Genomic DNA, 21041 nt, shown 5'->3' with positions numbered 1-21041 from the left:
CGTGCGTCGTCACGCTATCGAATAAATTTACACTAGGGGTTCAGTGAGTAACGTTAATATTAACAAATGAACCCATATAATGAACTTCATGTCCACTAAAACAATGCAATAATGATTTCATTTTTTGTAATTTAACTTTGTCCATTATGAAGAACTTCGCGTATGATACAATAAGGTGAAAATTTCCGAATTTTCCGATACGAGCATAATTATTGGAGAAAATTAAGGTTTTGGCGTCATCGACCGTGATGATAACCATCTTTTATAAAACCCCCATCTAGCGGTAATTTTTCATACTAAGACCGTATGTTATACACAACACAGTCAAGTTTGGTTCTTTTATTCGGGCAGCTAAGGTGCTTATCACGCAAAACTCTACTAGATGGCGTAGTCTCCTGCAAATTGTTCAACAAATATGTAATTTTTCCTTCTATTCCATTACATTACTTGCTGTGCCGTGCGCGAGTGAGAGCGAACTAAATTACACAGGATCTCTATATTACTATTTTCTTTTTCTTAAGATATATCATGGCTGGTGAATCGTACAATGAAAATAGTGATGTTTCCGCGATATTTTTCGACCTAGATAACACTTTAATTCAGACGAGGAAGTGTGATAGCAGAGCCTGCAATAAGGTTTGTAAAATTTCGATTTTATGATTTGACATTGTCACGGTCATCTGTGACCCACTGCCAGTGCGCGCGCTGTCATCGCGTATATTTTTTGTGTTACGTAGCTTGCTTGTCTATTGCACCGCGTGTTCTCGCGTTCCAGTATGTATGTTTATAAATAGGATATTCTTGGTTGGAGAACGCGAGCTCTGCAGCCAGATTTAGATAGTTTGGAAGAGAACTCGAGCTAAATATAACCGTGATGTAGATCGTTTGGTCGATTCAACGTGTGCCGCTTGTTGGCTCTCAGTGGATTTCAGTGGAGCGCGAATCACGACGTGCTCGCCAAAAAGTGTTTTGTGACAATGGGTGATATATCGGAGTCAATTCAGAAATGCGTTCTCATTCTAAAGTCCGCGAAAACAGACACAGAAAAGTTCGCCGCGCTTTTCATGGTGACTAAACTAGTGAAGGCAAAAGACTGCAAGGCGAACGCGAAGAAGGCGCTGTTTGAAGCTATTGGGTTCGGTTTCCTGAAGAAACTGCTGACCTGCACCTTAGAAGATGACTGCCCGCCCTCAGTGTATAAGTCAGTGGCACTCTCGGTTCTTACATGCTTCTGCAATGAGCCGGAACTTGCAACACATCCCGAAATGCTGGCTAACATACCGGTGTTCCTGGACATAGTGCAGACATCTGATGATTCAGACTATGATGACAACCTCATAATCATCAGTGAAGCATATACATGTTTACAGTGCATCGCTGAGCAAGAAGCGGGTCAGAAGGCTCTGATCGAAGTGGGTGCCATAACTAAGATGTCTGAAATCTATTCACATCAAAGTTTCCAAACAGATGAAGCCCTTAACATTCTTGTGAAATTGGTAAGCAGATATGGGCCCGCTGCTTGGGGCAATGACCCTAAACCGTTCCATGCATTAGTCAACAAAATAGCATTAGATTTTGCCACAGATCAATCGGAAAGGAAGTTTGAGTTGGCTACTATATTAAGTGCATTGTTATACAGTTGCAACAAAAGCACCGTTATACCTGGGTCTTCAGAGGAAACTTGGCCAATGAGCATTTACAAAGCTCTGCATGACATCTTAACTAGCAAGATTGGTAAAAACCAGAGAGATCCCGCTTTGAAACTAGCAGCTAACATTGTAGATTTACTTGGAATTGAGTGGACTTTCAATGATGAAGAGAATCCTAAGAAGTTCTTCCTGTTGTTGCTTCAGTTGTGTGCTATTGAAGTCAGAATGCAACTAGATGATAGAAGTTTTAAGCAAGCCTTCGCGAATGCTGATTTAGTCACTGCTTGCTTCATTGTACTGGAACTATCCATCAACTACATGGCTACGGATCAGCTGGACTTGGAACAGAAAGAGAAACAATCCGTCTACACAAGTCTTAAGGGAGCCTTTAATGCTGTCGTCTCACAATTGGGTAAAGTATCCAATGATAAGAACAGGGACAAGTTACCTGATGCTGAAAAGGTGTATGTTTGTGCCATGGTCAGAGTACTATTTGCCTGGATTGCACAGGAAACTACAGCTATGCGAGAGCAAATATATGCACTACTCCCATTCATGTTCCAACTTGCCAATGACTCTTTTCATGCTTACCGATCAAGGAAACTAGCTGAGAAGAACCAATCAGAGGGAGAAGCAATGGACATGGACACAACACTAATGGGTCAGGTTGATTTACTCCGTTTAATGTTACCGGCGCTCTGTCATTTGGCAGTAGAAGACAAAGCAAGAGATATCTTGTTCAACTTGAAACAGGAAGATATCCTCTATGAAGCTGTAAGCTTCCATTGGTCAATAGTTCACTATAAGAAACCTCCAGTACCAAAGTCAGAACGCTTGAAAGTCAAAACTCAACCCGAGGCTGAAATAGACCCTAAAGTGTTAGAAGACATGAAGGACTCCAGAGCTGCCATGGTCAGCCTGTGCAACATATTTATGAACCTTACAGTGCTAGCACCTAAAATTGTAGATAACAGTATACTGTTCAACACTTTACTCAAGTTTATCTTTAACAACTTACCAGAGTTAAAACAAATTCCTGAAAACCTGGTTTTGCATGGTCATTTAGCTGTTCTAGGCCTCCTTTTACTGAAACAGCAAGCTAGTAAAGTAAAGAAGAATGACTTCTCCATTTGCAGATACATTCAGTCCACAATTCGGTTTCTCTGGGACGCATACAATGTTGATGAGTCTAATGATCCCACTGCTCTTGTTGTGTCCATGAGTTACAAAGAAAACTGGAGTGAAATTGCTGATCTATGGTTCCTTGGCATGCAAACCATGAGTGGGGTACTAACTATTGTACCATGGATCTCAGAGTTTGCCATTGAAAGTGGCTGGGCTGAGGGCATTGCTGAAATGCTTGCTAAGGTAAAAGTTGGAACACTTCCCCCCAATGTCAAATCTGCATTTGAGGACTTCCTTTGCAGACTAGTAGACTCAAATGAAGGTGCTATCCCAGTCCTTAAGAAAGGAGGAGCACTGAAAATGTGCAGAAACCACCGATTAATGGACTTAGGCAAGAAATTGTTTGGAGACTAAGTAGATAGAATATAATAATTTGTCATTTTTATACTAATGGTACTTAATTTTGAGTTGTGAAACTTGTGAATTTAACGCCAGTCTTCTGTATCTTTCCATCTTCCTTAATTCATAAAACTATATAAAAAGGGTTTTATATTTTCGCTAGTTAATGTAATGTTAAATCTGCAGCTGTGCTGCACTAGGCCCTTTGACAAAAACTGTTAAAACGTAATAAACAAGCAATTATACAATAAATTCTGAATGTAAAAAAACTGTCTTTTTTGTTACAATTTAATTTCCAAGAAAATGACTCAACATAGCAAGAAAATAAGTCAATTGTTATGAATTAAAAGTTCTGCTTAAGCAAAAAAATAATAATGATCTTGAACTGATCTGCATTAGAGATGAAGTGTAATTGGCCTGATGGGTTTCGAACTATGTCAACCAACACGGCTACCACGAGTTGGCATTTGACATTTACGTTACCGACTGCGTGAACTCGGTCCCATTCCCTCTATGCCCCAAAACATCACTGCGAGCAAGATGGACTACGATCGACTTTACTCAGTCGCTAACCGTCAAGTGCCAACTCGTGATACGGCTACAGGCTACAGGTGACGCTGAATAGGTTTTAGTTACACTTCTAAAGGGTTTTTCACAATCTTAACCACATTGTGACGCAGACCGGAATACTGGGAATAACCATACGAACGTAACGCAACACGTGACAATGACAGTAATTAGAGGAATAGTAGTATCAATTTCGGCTTGGGTGCTGTGCCAAGCAGGTGAGTGAACGTCTCGCACGAGCGTTGACCTGAGCTATTCCTGTCCCTTAATCTTCAGATGAACCAGTTAAGGTGGGGTCTCCGAAATCCTATAACGACTGTGCGTGGCTAAAGACCAGACATACTGGATTATTTGAAACCAACGCTTTCTATGTCGGAATAATAAAGATGCTATATTCAGCCTTGCTTCCGTGTGATCTTTATATACCGCCGTGTCTTGAGAATGAACCCTTGATTATTATGCCTTGTAGAATTGTCATAGTACATAGGTACCTACTCGTTATCTGTAGTGTACATAGGTACAGATAACGATTTACTCCCTATTTGTCAGGTGTAGGTATAGACCTGACAAATGGGGAGTATTGTTATCTGTAGAACGAACGTGGTAATTTAGATTTATTTGTTAATTAATTAACCTAGATGAATGTTCTCTTTATACTTTAATTTGTCCTACAGACAAAGTACCCTAGCTCAGTTTGATAAATACAACTGTGGGTATCTGTATATAACAGGTATGCAACACATATTTGCCTACAGACCATTGCCAGTTTTTAAAATGTTGAGGATTTGAGTTACGCGTTACCTACATTAAAATAGAATCATTACAAACTACTTTGTGTCTCAAGACTCAAGATGAGACATGATGATAAATATCGCCAGAATAAAAGTGACTCGTTTCTACGCCTAATATTTTTGTCACACAAACATTGAGGGCATACACTACGTTGGTCGCTGACGCATTGTTTTATCAGTTGTACAAAACAGGTAATAAGGAAATGAAAATGCAAGATAACGGTTATGAAATAGTGGTTGGGGAAGGCTGAGTCAGCAATGGGCAGTAAAGATAAATTGACTGATAGTATTATATATCCATACGTGTTATTGCAATGTGCACGCAATGAATAAGCTCCAAGTTGCACGTGAAACGTGAATCACGTGATGTTGAAGTTGCACAACTGTTTGAACGAGCTATTCGTCTGCCGAGTATCCACCGAAGTAATGATATGAAAAGCAACCTAGGGTATTTATTGTCGTAATGAGTTTATTGAATAGCATTGGTTGTAATCCGCATCTCTTCTCCGCATGATTACAACTAACGCTATTATAGATCGTGTCATTCACGAAGACGCGTGCCTTGACTCGTATTGTTATGTTATTAAAAGTTAAATTTGACAAATCTGCGCGTCATCGCGAATGACTAAGGTTAACTGGAAGAGAATGCCTCGTGGCATTAAGTCCGCCTTTTGTACTATAAGATTGTTTTTCTTTTGTGAAATAAAGATTAAATAAATAAATGACACGAACTATATTGGTTAAAATTCCCGCGCTGCTCCTCTCATCTCCGCAGTAGAAAGTAGAAAGCCTAAGGTATTACTATAGTAATTGTCCTAACGAATCAAGTCGGCTACACTTTATCAAACGTGAAAACGATTTGCTGCGATGAATTATGTCATTTATCACGGGCGGTTATCAACTTATTACAATGATGCGGATAAACACGCGCCGCTCCGGTGTCTGAGCGAGACGACGCTATGTATATAACGACATGATCAGAGCAGAATCGAAACTGCGCAATTATCGCCCTGTTCTGTTCATATTGAACCCTGGGCTATAAGATTTTCTATAGAGTTAGCTCAAAAATATTGGCAAACAGATGCCGGCCCTTATATAGGCACAGATTATATAATAGTTCTTACGAACAGATACTTATCTCTCAAAGAAAACGTAAATGCCTATACCGTTTAGATACCTACACAAAAATACAATGGAATGACCTTCAATGCGCCGCTCCCCGCACCGCGCGTAGGGCACAACGCTAGGGTTGCCTACGCTTAGAAATGATTTTACAAATACTACTTAAATTAACATCAGAACTTGCCGTTAGGTATACGTACACACGTAACAGTATAGCGTAAAATAAGTCATAATAATATTTCGTTTATGCATTTCATCTCGACGAAACATTTTAATAGGTCATTTGTCCCTGCAGTAACCGCAGTGTTTATGCCGTTTTATAAGCCGTGCAATAAACTCAGCAAGAACTCGTTATGAGATTTCGTGTAGATTAAACCAGATAGAGATTAACATTACACAATAAAGAAAAATAATAGAGAAAGCATGAATACAGGTAATTATAAGATAACCAGGGCGTAAGGAATATATTTAAATTCCAGTACTTGAGTACTTTCATTAAAATAAACATACATGTACCAAAAGGCCTTAAAAGTTAGTTATACACCTATTTCAAATCTAAATATACATGATTGTGTCGTAAAAACATAACATCTTTATAGAAATTCAATAAATAATAGCAGGTGTAAGTATTTCTCAATGAATGTCTACTTACTAATTTTCCCTCATCTTGCGGAAGATCAAAATCGATATTTTTTATTTACATTAATGTTTCTGCATCCATCCACACAAGCCGTGTTATTTGTTCGTGATGAAGACATTTCCTTCGCACAATAAGAGCGCGTGGTGAAGTGCGTCCGTAAGCGCGCGTGGCAACCAACTGGCTGACTTTTGTACCGTAGACGGGACGATTTTCGTAGGCATAAATCTGAGCTCGCGCGGAGAGTTCCATAGGCCTGATATAGGTAAATGAAGGTTGCCAGAGCTCAACGAGGGGGGTGGGGTTAGGGTCGGCAACGCGCATGTAACTCCTCTGGAGTTGCAGGTGTACATAGGCTACGGAGACTGCTTACCATCAGGCAGACCGTATGCTTGTTTGCCACCGACGTAGTATAAAAAAAAAAAAAAAAAAAAAAAAAAACCTAGTCCAACGCAAATCAGAACTCGTCAATATAATTGGAAACATGACAGAGGGAGTAAAGGTTACGTCTATATATAGGTACCTACCCTTAGAGGCTTAGAAACTCGGATAATTATGAAGTCCAAGGAATACATATCCAAAAGCACTCACTAAACACTACACAACAACAAAAATATTTCAAAAACACTGACATGGCAGTCGACAGACGTTGTCAGAATATTTTTTTATACTTCACCTTTCCGGAAGTGTCATTAGGCTTCGGAGTTTGTGAGCAAAAGCTTTGCCAGAAATTCGCCCCTAATAATAAAACGATTTTTCCAATAACACGTTATCCTCTTATTAGGATAAAAGAACATCTTTGATCTCTTTTAATTGCAAACCTATCTACATGATTCTCTTAGATGTTCTAGCTTTGTGATGTTAGGATGATCATACTAACCTTCATCTCCTCAGCTTGTCGAGGTCCTGGAACAACAGTACGGGCTTCCACGCGAAGCTGCCTCCGAGAGCGCCACCAAGTTTCTGAGGGCCTTCCGCGCGCGCCCCGACGACGACTCATTCGCGATAGACGAGTGGCCAGCCCATCTATGGAGAAACTGCTTGCCGAAGAACTATAGACACATCGCCAGTGAGTATACTTGAAAGCTATAGATAAATGTTTCATTTCAGTATTTCCTGTAAGGTCTGCTTTTCTGAGAGCGCGACCAGATTCCTGATTCTTGAGGGCATTCTGCGTGCGCCCTTATTACGCCGACTCATTCGCGATATACGAGTGGCCAGCGACACTGTGTAGAAACTGTAAGTAGATATACTTGGAGTCTCTAAATGATTGTTCAACTCCAGTACGGTCTGCTCCAATCTTGCTTCAATAGCGACACTTGAAGGTGAGGTCTTTGGCGTGCTACAGACACATATCAGTGAGTATGAAACTCTAGCGGATCCCTTTGTTTGACATAATTATTGAAAGTCATAATGTAATGATAGTCATATTATCATTAGTCATAACTCTGAAACCGTTAACTTTTCAGGAATTTCCTTAGATTATCCTATAGATTGGTTAGGTTAGGTTAGGTTTGTTTTATGGCAATCCTGAAAAGTTACGCGTTTCTGAGAAAAACCAAATTATGACTAACGAAAATGCGGACAAACAATACATTATGACTTAAAACTTTATGGGAAACAATAGAGACCCAACTCTAGCTAGGTGATCCTTCAACTCCAATATGGTCTATTTCTATTCCGAAAGCGAGACTTGAAGGTCTTTAGCGCACGCTCTGACGATATTTGACGACATTCGCAAGAGTGGCCCGCGCACTTATGGAGGAACTGATTACCAAAGAACTACAATCACATCACCCGGAATATACTTAGAGGTTTTAATGATTCCTTCACCATTCTTTAACGTAACACCAAAAGATTAACAAAATGTATCTTTCCCGATGTGACTTCGCCCACCTCTAGATCAGTCCCACTATTCTAAGTCCGATCGGAACGCCCCAGCTCATCAATCGTCATCGATCAGAACCTTGATATCATTCAATACGCCTTTCTGGTGTTGACCAATATCCAGGCAGGCCGTTTCTCTAGTCTAGATTCTAAAACAAGACAAACAGCTTATCCGTTCGCTTTGAATTTACCGAGCATTCAACCTTGTTGATGTAAACCCAAGTGTAAATGCCGCTGACTTCTTATCGCGGCACAAATATCAATATCCTTGTGTTAAATGCCTTACATTGCGAGATATGGAAGTGGGTGTGTCCAGCGAAAAGTAAATTTACGGCCAATGCGCTGCAGACACAAATACACAACATATCGATTACCTCCCAGAGCTTGTTAGCTACTACATTGCATTTAGATACATCTGTTCTACACGTTACAGTTGGGCATTCATTTATACGGTACCGAAATTATTCTAGTAAGGTAAAACATCATATTGTTCGACATGCTTATATGCCTAGTTAAGTTTAAAATTACATAGTGTAGAGGAATTCCTAGTTGCGATGTTTCCATACAAACGCTCTCGACTGTTTCCTCCCTGGATTTTTAAGCTAGAGCAATGATTTTTCCAAATAAGATCAATATCATCAATATCTTTGCCGCTATGTTTTGCTTTTTTGGTTTATTTTATTTTGAAGAAACTTACAGCGCCTTAAAATCGCAAAAACGGCTCAATTGGATTGGCTATATATACAAATATGACAACCGAGTTGGGTTATTCCCACTAGTTACCACCAAGTTGTTACCAGTGGTAAGTACTGGGATTTTTTTCCCACCTTTTACCACTGGGAAAAAAAAATCCCAGTAGTTACCACCAAAATTTTGTTAGAGTTCAATACTAATAAAAACAGTAGAAATAGTAAAGTATTTTAAATAAAGAGTGCTTTAATAAATAGTTATAAGTCGATTAGTGTTTCAGTTAACTGCTTTAAAAGTGATGAAAAATTTTAAAACTGGTGCAAGTGCATAAAATTAAAAGATAAAGAGAAATTAACGTTTGGTTGAAATTTATCTTATTAATTGTAAAATCAGTCAAAGATCGACTATTTTTGATCACTTTTAAGGCAGTTACTGAAACAGTAATCGACTTATATAATTAAAGTAATACTTAATTTATAATTAATTCGAAATAATTAATTACCTATTGATTAAGGCACTCTATATTTAGACTATTTTTATTAGTATAGAACGCTAACCAAATTTTGGTGGTAACTACTGGGAAAAAAAAATCCCAGTAGTCACCACTGGTAACAACTTGGTGGTAACTAGTGGGAATAATCCCAAATATCCAAAAAATCAAACCGGCATAGATTATTTCTTCCTCTTGCAGTTTCCAAAATTTGAATTGAATGAGAAGGAAACAGTCGAAAGAGAAATCTCGATTTTTGAGTTTTAGTCCGAGCTGCAGTTGTCCTTATCGCACACACGCACTCCCGCCCACCGCAGCGCGACAGAAACATTGCTTCAAAAATTCGAGATTTGAAAAGTTGCTCAGCTAGGAATTGCTCTTAAATTTAAAGATGTCATGCTCTGAAACAGTGACGAGCACTTGAATTAAAAAAAACTATCTTATCATTCCATAAACTCGATTTGAACGTAACCTTTCAACTACCTTAGCACCGCGGCGTAATAACAATCACGGATAAGCCACTATTTACCTTTCAACTCATTAAGTATCTAAAATGTCCTCATAACATAAACTATAGTAAACATTTACCAACGGTACAGTAATGTACAATAATTTGTCACACGATAAAGCACGCAAAAGTATGACAAGTTTTTCTGTCACTGCAAATAAAGTCGTTTTAAAATAGTTATACTCGCATATTCGCGTAAGATATTACAGGTGACTGTACAATATGGCACCTAGCCAGGTCTTTGTGTCGTCAGAACAATTTAGTGTTCCCCAAATAAGTAGGCGTAAGCCAAGCCACAAAGCAATAACAACATGGTACAATTTTATATTTATTATATCCTCGTAAGGCCCAAGGTCCTACCTATAGGACTTATTCAGTTCGATGAAATTTAAATCATATTATTCAAGTAGGACAGAGTTGCATTTGTTTTGTTTCGTGCAATTTTCAAACAAAATAAAATCTACTGTATTCCGTGCATGATTGGTTCAAATTCCAGTGGCAAATTTTGGAATTTTCATTTCTATCGCTGGGCCTTATGAGGATATCATGGACTCATGACAATGTTTGGGCTTGCTACCAAGGACAAATTATTAGAGTAGGTATAAGATCATACATATCCACAGCGTAGTCTTATTTATCTGTGTGTCATCATGTACGTCAACGTACGTTCGTTAGACGCATGCGCCCTACGCGATATTATTATAGATATTGTAAACAAAATGATGCTCACGCGCAAGTGCGAATGAAGGAGATAGATGCGAAGATGGAAATAGAGTGGAAGCATCTTTTAAATCATTTAGTGTATTTCACAATATGAGTTTTATTTTTAACTGCGAAGCCTACGGAAATCATGTCTGGGATATTAAATAAATCTTTTCTGATTGTGTAATTCTTAATAGGTATTTCTATAGTCTGTATAATGCACGATGTAAAAATGAAATCGACTAGTTTCTTTAGGGTTCCGTAGTCAACTAGGAACCCTTATAGTTTCGCCATGTCCGTCTGTCTGTCTGTCTGTCCGAGGCTTTGCTCCGTGGTCGTTAGTGTTAGAAAGCTGAAATTCGGCATGGATATATAAATCAATAAAGCCAACAAAGTCGTACAATAAAATCTAAAAAAATATTTTTTTAGGGTACCTCCCCTACACGTAAAGTGGGGGTGAATTTTTTTTTTTCGTTTCAACCCTAGAGTGTGGGGTATCGGTGGAAAGGTCTTTCAAAACTAATAGGGGTTTTACGGAAACATTTTTTGATAAAGTGAATATATTCGGAGATAATCGCTCCTAAAGAAAAAAAAATGTGTCCCCCCCTTCTAACTTTTGAACCATAGGTCCAAAAAATATGAAAAAAATCGTGGAAGTAGAGCTTAAGAAAGACATTAAATGAAAACTATAGCGGACATGATAAGTTTAGCTGTTTTTGAGTTATCGCAAAAAGTTTTCCCTTCATAGTAAAAAGACTTACTTTAATTAGGTACTAATTATGTGATTATGCAAATTTGCCTATTTGTTTAATTCGGGTGAAAGGTACCGTTTCATCCCTTGGTTAACAATTTACTACCTATACTTTAAGCTCCAGTTTAGCTTATTGTGACGGAAGAGTAACTACGGAACCCTACACTGAGCGTGGCCCGACATGGTCTTGGCCGGTTTTATTTTAAATACAATTGATATAAAAATAAATAGATAGATGTCAACAAAATGTCTCTCTTTGTCCCATAAGCTTAACATACTCTATTTTTACTCTTAGGCATTACATTGATGTCAAATACATATATAATCAAAAGCATAAACTACTTCCATTGTCCATCCCTTTGTGACCTTGGAACTGGGTACCTATATCAACATTTTGGGTAAGTACGTATTAATGCTCCCATAGACACGACTCCGTAGATCCTGATTAGAAGAAAGCTACGTGACTATCAGCAAAACAGAAACAAAAATAACAGATTAGTAGGTATCCAATCTCCGTATGGTTCACCAGGTTACCTACATCCGGTACTTACCTTACAAGGTACAAACTTACAAAGTAGACATCGCGGCCTCTTTACGTTTACCTAAATATTCAGTTTAGTTTACAACAAATACATCGTCATTCCCCATTCATTATAGGTATGACATTGATACGCAGGTAAAGGCCTCGCACTTGACCGTGTTGTGTTAGCAAGCAATTTAAATCAATATTCGTTTAGCCACATGTAGCTACCTACGTGTAATGGGTTTGTTTATCACGAAGCCGTTGATGGTTTGATGAGATATGACATAAAGAAGTGGGTATATGATTCGGCGAAATCACATCCTGTTATTTTCATGGTGAAAATAAATAAAAAACTTCCTGTTTGGTTTGGATAGCGCAATTTCCCATATCTAATCATCTAATATCTCGACCACTCGATCAAAAGGAGGGTTTTAATTTAATGTAGAAATGCATAGTTTTGACGACCGGTTTGGCCTAGTGGGTAGTGACCCTGCCTACGAAGCTGATGGTCCCGGGTTCAAATCCTGGTAAGGGCATTTATTCATGTGATGAGCATGGATATTTGTTTCTGAGTCATGGGTGTTTTCTATGTATTTAAGTATTTATAAATATTATATATATCGTTGTCGAAGTACCCTCAACACAAGCCTTATTGAGCTTACTGTGGGACTTAGTCAATTTGTGTAATAATGTCCTATAATATTTATTTATTATTTATTTATAGTAAGAATAATCGTTAAACTACTTCTACAAGCTTTTGTCGCTGACTGTACTTTTCTTTCCACAGACAACTTATATTCATTGAGACAATTCTAACAACCCTAGACCCAGAGATTGTGTTATTTTATCACAGAGTTCCCATGGCCACCTCCCGTCTCCGTCGTCAGATCAGGTCCATGTCCTCATAATAATGCATTGTCATCCGATTTACATATGTATGCAAAATTTCAGATCAATCGGAAACTGGGAAGTGGGTGAAATTTATCTTCCAAGATAGTGTAGACTAACAAAATAACAGGGCAAGTTAAAATTTGTTCAAATGCGACATCGTTATTTTCTAAAGACACACATCGCGTAAATTTGCTTTACCTACTTTACTGGTACATTTAAAAATTACTCTATTTAAGATTTTATCTTACATTTCTTACAACAGATTGAAAATGTACTTTTTTGGCATGGTACTTGTGTAGTTGGCAAAGGTAATTGCTTTACTAACATGAACATTGAAATACCTTGCGAAATAAGTAAAATCGTCGTTTTCTTCTAAAGATACAATAATGACATTAAGCACTTCTTAATGAGCTATGGTACTCAGCAAGGTGTCGTCTTTTTTAAAACAAAAACACGGTCAACGCTAATAAAACCGGTCAAAGCAAATTATGCTACTTTGATATACATTTTGTTTTTATTTCAATACCAATGAAAAACGGACAGCAAAACTAAGCAGTAGGTATTCATGTTAACGTAAAAGAAAGGCCGATTTTTTATGGGTGCCGTTTTCATACCTACTTGCTAACATATATCTTTGTTTCCCCAATTACGAACTGTTACACAAGTTCCAGTGGCATTTTCCAGCCACCTAGTGATTTTCCACGCCACTATTTTTAACCCAAGGTGACCGTATTGCGCGTTTCACCCAACTCACTATGCTTATCCGATGTTTAATAATTTCATTCAACCTTTCCTTTTGTTTCAGAAAATATATCTGAGGAATGGCTAAAATTAAGATTTCAATATTTGTCTCTAACACCTGACGTAATTCATCTATTAGAGACATTGAGGTACGTTTTCTTCCACGATCCGTTTATTTTTTTATATTATGCAGAAATACTCAATGTGGCATAAGGTATATTGAACCCTTATCGAGTTCATTGATAAATTATTTCTCCATGATATAATAGGTCTTCATCCAATTCATTACGTAACTTGTGATATTATGAGGCAATTCTTTGTTTTGTTGTCAAATATACGATAACGATAATGACCCTGTTTTGGCACTTAAACTGTACGCACAACAATTTGTTCAACATTAAACATGGAAATTGCCTAATGTACCTACATACTGTATTCAACCTACGATATCTTGATGTTGGTGTTCTGAAATAGAATTCATGCACAACACTTGAGTACTTACTGCAAATGGCTTTAATCACAATGCAGCTGAAAGTTCTTATATACGCGCGATACATCTGCGTTTTTTCATGTACGATTATACCACGGTAATTACGCATTTGGTCATATTTACTTGCATTGAAAGGGAGAGGTCAAAATTTAAGTTTTACAGTAATACTTTCATCAGGAATACGTGGGTTCTCTGACAGAATTTTGCATGGTGTTATGTGGTGTAACAATGTAAGCATCTAAGATGCCTACATCGACAATTCAACATTCATTTAACCATCATTTTCAGAGACTGTTTAGCATGCCAGGTTTGACTCCAGTGCAGCATGCCACATAATACTATGGATATCATAGCACTGAGTATTTATTTTGGAAACTTTCATGATAAAGTCAGCACCAAAGTTTTGGGAAAACATCGTCTTTATTGCCTACTCAATAAAGTCTGTTTTTGAAAGTGTGGGTGTCTTCCCAAGCGTGTTGGGCCGACTTTGATCACATCGCTAATTAATTACTTGTTTTTCAACAGTTCTATTGTTGCTCATCGAGTGACTAAACTCGGGCGCAGCGAGCGCAACACTTAGGTATTGAATTGTATTTGTAAAATATATGGGGAGACATCATGAAGGTAAAACCATTGCCGCAACAGATTCATAACAACTGTGGATATATTTTCAAACCTGTATAAGTTTGGCGCTAGCTTATTTGAACACGCTTTATAGATCGGACTTAAAACTGGTCTGCTCGACGTGAATTGGTCGGTAAGGATTTTGATTAATAGCCCCGGTTCAAAGTTTCAACATGCAAAGTGAAAGTAGGTACTTCACTTCGCACGAAGTTATAGCTACAAATATCTTCACAGTTGCTACCTGTATTGATAATTAGTGTCATGTTAAGGCATTAAGCCAATTATTAACTAGTTTGTTACTAACAACATGAATAAATAAGTAATGTCCTAATTCTTGCAATAAATTATCGGCAAAATGCTTAACATGACATTAAAAGCAGTTCCGAGCCATTTTCATGTGTAATTTATAGCATCTATAAATTGTGCGTGGAACATTAATTCATGTATCATTTCAGCTCATAAAATGCTCTTGCACTGAGCTTTTACAAGTGCAAGGACATTTGCATGTATAGTTTGCTGAGTTACAGCATCGCAATAACAGTAGGCGACAATGAATGAACAGGGAGGATTACCTACTCGGTCTGATCACGAACGGGCCTTCGCGCGCCCAGTGGCAGAAGATCCAGCGGCTGGGTCTGCGCAAGTACTTCGACTGCGTGCTGGTGTCCGGGGACCTGCCGTGGGAGAAGCCCGACCAGCACATCTTCCTGGAGGCGTGCAAGCTGCTCAACGTCGAGCCGAGACATTGCATCATGGTTGGAGACAAACTTGAGACCGACATCAAGGTAAGTTATTACTTTTCAGTCACTAGTACCCGGCAAGCTAAGAATTTGTGTGAATTTTAATTCACACAAATTCTTAGTAACAAGAAAAACACCGGATTAAACTATTCTAAATATATCTGGCATGCATTTTATGAGTCTCTAATTTCATTACCCATGTTGTCAACATAGAAATGGACACATGCCAGTTCGCCCAGTAATATAAAACTAACTTACTACTACGATTTTTACATTTAAATACTGACTTACCGTTGAATTTACCCATTTATTTTCAAAGCAAGCTAAGCCTCTAACAATTCAACTTCAATAAAAAAATACGCTACGGTACCAACAATTGTTGTATGATCGTTGAATTAGTATGGTACCTACACATTCCAAACATTAGTCACCTTTCTCAGAACTCGACAGAAGTTATTTGAAAAAAAAAATTTTTTTCAGGGTGGAAAGGAGGCAGAGCTTGGTGGCACCGTGTGGATCCCCCTCCAAAAAAACGAAGAGTCTTCAGACCTACCCGACTTCACCATTGACAAGGTGACGGAGCTCCCCGAGGTCCTCCCCAACTCCCCCAAACTTAGGCGCGCCGCCGCCCCTGACGCAATCTGTTGACGACCTTGACTATATATGACTAAACTTGCTAAGCGGTCAATATGACCGCTAAAACTGACTACCACTAAACTTCAGTGGAATCTGCCAATTTAAATACACGACACCCATTCCTAAATTAACTCTGGTGAGGCTACTTACTGACATGTGACTATTATAACTAATTATTTTATATCCTATCTAATAAGAAAATTATGCACGGAATCGCCCATTACTAGTAGAGTAGTCAAGAAACGATCTCAATCGGCCGCTTTCTGGTCAAAATTGTGATCAAACGATCACGGCATTCACGATTGATTTAAGTACAAAAGTAGCTTTAGAGTGTAAGTATATTTTCTATACTAAAAAATATTTTTCAATGTCTAGAGCTTGTCGAGTTACCAACGATATGTTGCAAATGTAACTGGACTTTTATGAGATCTGAGTTGTGTACAGAGAGTGACATTATAGTTTATTTTTTGAAGACTTGTATATAGAGAGTTGGTAGGGCTATGGGATATATTTTTGTTATAATGTATAGTCATTCTTATCTTAGCATGATTTAGTTGTATTATTTTTAAAGTATTTTGAGTCTGATGTAAGCAGGAGCTGGCCACTATTCATGTGATACCTAGTAGGAGGTAAGTAGTTTTCTTGTTTTCAATAAGCTATTTTCTAGACAATTTATGTGACTCTGGTCACAAACTAGTATCGTTTCAAAAAGTATTCAAGTACAAGGGTTGTTAAATGTGTTGTTTATTTTTGTCTGTAGTTCATATGTAGGTAATCTTGTAGACTGGTAAGATATATGCGGGACATGTGTATATTTATGTAAGAAACATGCTCCCACATAACTTGACATAGTATCATGAATCAGGATGTAACTTGGAGACTTTTTTATTGTTACCCTATGTACGAAAAAGTACATTAATGCCTTCATCATGCATTTGAAGATTGAATTTATCGAAGTTGACTTTGTAATTTTGTTATCTAATGGACATTTACGTTATATGTGGTGATTCTGGACTTGAAGTGGTTTCGAAACTTAAAATGCTCTGACTATTGCAGCATTTGCAGCTGTGGGAAGAAACCATATCATAATTATTTAAAATTGATCGGCCAAAGTACTCTTATGATGGCACAAGTGAATGTTTACTACATAATAAATATGATATTTTACTACAGTGGTTGTTTCATTTGTAAATATTTGAAGTTTGCAGAAGTTGAAGGTGCAATACACTTAACTCAAGCTTAGACCCATTTTCCATTTGTTCGCACTAAACGGTTTGCCTCCTCTTTTTTGTTACGGACGGCTAAAGACTGGAATGCGCTCCCGCCATCTGTATTCCCTGATAAATATGACCTGGGTCTCTTTAAAGCAAGAGTGAATAGGCTACTACTGAACCGGTGAGCTCCATCTTAGGCCCTGTCTTCACTTTCCATCAGGTGTGACTAGAGCCAATCGCCGATCAGTTTTTAATTTAAAAAAAAAGACAGACCAAGCTAAGTTGGCAGCTATTTTGACAGCCCAGCCTGTGCAAGTGTTAAGTAAATGTCATAATTTCATAGATGTTTGACGTTTAAAATAGCACTTGCACTGTCTTGGTCTGACTCTAAACGTCATAGAACAAATCATACCAGTCCTGGTATACAGTCTACAGCAATAGAAGTGGATATAACAACACTCCAAAAGTATCTGATGCCGCCTTAGTTCCCTTCTGCAAAAGTATGTCTAGTAATAGTACTACGTATGTGAAATAAAGTACCATTAAACTTTTTGACGCCAATGACGGATATATCCGCATCGTAGGTCCAACGCCGAAGACGGATTAATCCGTCACAGAACAACATAGACCTAAAGACCTACGTACTTATGCATAAAGTTCAATTTCAGTGACTTCGCCACTTTTTGATATTTAACAAATTGAACACATCAGTGAAAGAATAATAAAGATTAAAGTATAATGGCGTTCTGAAAGTTTTAATCATGTGTCGAAAGAAGGCAGTAAATTTACGTGGCTACAAAGTTTTCTTTAACAATGAACTTCTATTTCAAATTCTGTTTGGTATATAGGTAGTTAACTCTTTGAAACTGCATTGACACGAGATAGGTAACACTTGGTGACATCAACTAGTGCCCTATAATGTTTCTTGAATGATATGGACAGCAATTCTAAAGTAAATATAGAATTTAATTTAACACAACAGCAAATAGGTTGATCAAAAAATGAGCTACACTTTGAACTACTGTATAATATAACTATATTTAAACTAAGTATAACAGTCAAGACTGGAAGGCCTACGCAGTACGTAACATTTTAGCTTCTCTCTTTTCTTGGAGCTGTTTCTTCTGTTCCTCTACTGCTAGCTTTCTTTCTGCCAGGAATTCTCCATATTCCTGAAATTTGAAAATATGTAAAATGTTAATTAGGTATTAGCATAAACAATGGCATACTGATACGCTTAAATTAGTGCAAATCATCATAGCAAACTGAAATTACATAGTGCTGTAAATGAATTGTTAAGCAGATATTAATTATTTTGACAATGCAGTTATTAAAAAAAGTTTGGTGCCCAGCGTCATCTATTTTGTATCATTACATGTTTAGAAGGTATTGAATATTATTTGTTGCTTGATTTTTTCATTAAATTTTTTTTAGCATATGTATAATATGCCTACTATAGAATTCCTCGAGGGGATGGGCTGGCAAGAGCAGCCAACCCTTCCCCCCTGTCACGCAAAATAGGCGCCAGTCGTTGAGTTGCGAAAAATCGCCATATCACAATACAACACTGGGCAAATGCCTCCCGTCTTTCCCGCCATTTGGGCCTATCCAATACACACTCCCGCCACTCTTTTCATAAGAAATAAAGTTCTCATAATTTCTGTAGTAAAATTAAATATTATGAGTATAATAATATAAAAAACGCAATGTACACGGAGGCCTAGCTTGGCTATTCTATTGGATGCAGCTATGTGGTGGAACAAGATTCCAAGAATTTTTGCTCCCTCAAACAAATAAGGGTTTTTCCTACTAGTTACCACCAAGCTGCCAGTGGTGACTAAAAATCCCAGTAGTTACCACTGGTAACAACTTGGTGGTAGCTAGTGGGAATAACTCACAAATAACTGCATCCCACAGATTGCCGAATTCCTAAAAATATTGAATTATACTAATGATTTTAACACACTCAGTGCCAGTGCGAGCTACACGTGCATAGCCAATAGCCGGGTCCACGTGCGTTTTCCTCGCCCGAGCGCGCTGCCTCGGCCGAGGCATGTCTACACGTTTTGTGCGTGAGGAAATTGCCTCGCAGTTATGCTCGCTGTGTGTGGACCCGGGTAATAACATACATGGGAGACCCCGTATGTAGTGAAAAGTGGGTCGCTGGCACCGAATGTGTTAATGCTTTCTCATCAGTGACAATGGAAGAGTCAACTTTAATTAGCACCTAGATTTTGTTTCCATTAAACTTTTTAAAACAGAATTAACCTTGGCATCTAAATCTCTAACTACTTGAATTCCACAAGTCCTGGCGGTGGCAATCAGCATGGTGCAGATCTCCTTCAGCGGTCTCCACTCCAGGGGAGGATCTTGCTGCTTTATTTTAGCTATTTCATACAAATGCTTGAATGTGATCTTTCCACTTATCTCCTTGCCTGAAATTGTATGATAAAAAATTTTAGGACAATTATACAAAAATGCAATAAATATTCATTAAATACACATCTCAAAGACCATAGTAATTGATACAGACAAATAACTTGTAAAATGTAGTTTTAAAGTTAAAAAGCAGGTGGTCATATCCGTTAAAGACTGCTCTCATCCAGAGCTTTGGATAGTCAAGATACTTTGGATGGTCGGTATAATTTGGATAGTTGTACTTCAATTGACATTGACCTAATTATACATAGTATTACCTTTTGACATGTAAAATTTGTAATTTTATCAATAAAGGAATATGAATATAAAAAAATAGCAAAAGTGTGCAGAAACTGGTATGAGGGCATTAGGCTGGGAAATCGCCTCACGCATATGCTTGCTCTGTGTGGACCTGCCTATTCCACAAGAGTGCTTATACCTACATGAAAACATTTAACAAATGAACGCAACACGCGATCGACAGCCCGCCTGCTTCCAGCCGGGCGTCCCTACACTACATCTACATGAAAGCATTCATAACCCAGAAAGAAATATCTATGCTCAATAACTAATAAGGTACAACTGTAAGGTATTCAAAATAAGGTAAAATTTTATTTTGAATACTTATGTTGATTTTTGTTTACATTCTTATAACGCTTTGACTGCCAAAGAAGTCAACATACAGCCCAACAATCAACCTTCATGAATTCCGACTGAATTCACAATGATGCGTCACACAAAATAAGCATGATGTGGAAAAGGTTAAGAACCAAATATTTTTAGTCTACTCTAAATAGAATTCTCTTCTTGCTATGCATGGGCGACATACGTAATGACAGGCATAATCACAATGAATACTAGCAAACTTTCAAAAACTCACCAGATTCCATGGCGCCCCTGTTGATCCCAGCTGCCTGTTTAAGGAAATAACTTGCAGGTGGTTGATGAATCGTCAGCTGGTATGATCGGTCCGAATTCACTTTCACTCTAGTCGGCAACGGTATTCCTTGCTTAATATTTGCAGTCTTCTCATTGAAGTCTTTGCAAAACACAGCTATGTTGATGTTTCGCTGAAATATAGGTTAACTTTTAAATACAAGATTTAATCTCAATTTAGAACAAAGACACTTAATTATACATACCTGTCCAAGCATAGGCCCTAAAGGTGGACCAGCAGCAGCCATTCCAGCAGGAATATTTGTTCTTAGTTTAGAAGAATGATCAATCTTATCGGCAACTTTCTTCATAGATTTAAGTCTTGCTACTGATTTAGACATGGTTAGATGAGAAACACAACTCTACTTAACACAAATTATAACCTGGAGTATCAATTATTTTAATAAAGATAAAATAAATAAAGTTCATTAATTTCATAACATAACCTAAGAACGACCAGCGAATATGTCAAAAAATTTAGGTGAGCTGTTTGAGATACTGCAATAAACG

At 37.8% G+C, this 21041-nt stretch overlaps 3 protein-coding genes across 3 annotated transcripts; 2 read left to right on the top strand and 1 right to left on the bottom strand.

The window, feature by feature from the left end:
* The first annotated feature begins 433 nt into the window (after positions 1-433).
* On the top strand, positions 434-17135 carry LOC133528229 (N-acylneuraminate-9-phosphatase). The gene is made up of 5 exons (XM_061865509.1): positions 434-636; positions 7185-7359; positions 13538-13622; positions 15150-15372; positions 15808-17135. Exons 1-5 carry the CDS (start codon positions 529-531, stop codon positions 15973-15975), a joined length of 759 nt encoding a protein of 252 aa, XP_061721493.1. The 5' UTR covers positions 434-528; the 3' UTR covers positions 15976-17135.
* Positions 741-3461, top strand: LOC133528228 (neurochondrin homolog). The gene has a single exon (XM_061865508.1). It carries the CDS (start codon positions 978-980, stop codon positions 3186-3188), a length of 2211 nt encoding a protein of 736 aa, XP_061721492.1. The 5' UTR covers positions 741-977; the 3' UTR covers positions 3189-3461.
* Positions 17136-18196: 1061 nt separating the features above from the next.
* LOC133528378 (large ribosomal subunit protein uL11m) lies at positions 18197-21002 on the bottom strand. The gene is made up of 4 exons (XM_061865747.1): positions 20738-21002; positions 20476-20665; positions 19446-19612; positions 18197-18349 (listed from the first exon to the last, which is right to left on the bottom strand). The coding sequence occupies exons 1-4, from the start codon at positions 20870-20872 to the stop codon at positions 18251-18253; spliced, it is 591 nt and encodes a 196-aa protein (XP_061721731.1). The 5' UTR covers positions 20873-21002; the 3' UTR covers positions 18197-18250.
* Between the last annotated feature and the right edge of the window lie 39 nt (positions 21003-21041).

Source organism: Cydia pomonella, chromosome 19 (assembly GCF_033807575.1).
Source record: "Cydia pomonella isolate Wapato2018A chromosome 19, ilCydPomo1, whole genome shotgun sequence".
NCBI lineage: Eukaryota > Metazoa > Arthropoda > Insecta > Lepidoptera > Tortricidae > Cydia > Cydia pomonella.
This window is presented reverse-complemented; position numbering and strand designations above follow the sequence as displayed.

Coding starts and splice junctions, on each gene's coding strand:
- LOC133528229 (XM_061865509.1), top strand. CDS start 529: ATGGCTGGTGAATCGTACAATGAAAATAGTGATGTTTCCGCGATATTT. Junction 637..7,184: donor ATAGCAGAGCCTGCAATAAG/GTTTGTAAAATT, acceptor TCATCTCCTCAG/CTTGTCGAGGTCCTGGAACA. Junction 15,373..15,807: donor AACTTGAGACCGACATCAAG/GTAAGTTATTAC, acceptor AATTTTTTTCAG/GGTGGAAAGGAGGCAGAGCT.
- LOC133528228 (XM_061865508.1), top strand. CDS start 978: ATGGGTGATATATCGGAGTCAATTCAGAAATGCGTTCTCATTCTAAAG.
- LOC133528378 (XM_061865747.1), bottom strand. CDS start 20,872: ATGTCTAAATCAGTAGCAAGACTTAAATCTATGAAGAAAGTTGCCGAT. Junction 20,666..20,737: donor TAGGGCCTATGCTTGGACAG/GTATGTATAATT, acceptor CCTATATTTCAG/CGAAACATCAACATAGCTGT. Junction 18,350..19,445: donor TTAGAGATTTAGATGCCAAG/GTTAATTCTGTT, acceptor TTCAAATTTCAG/GAATATGGAGAATTCCTGGC.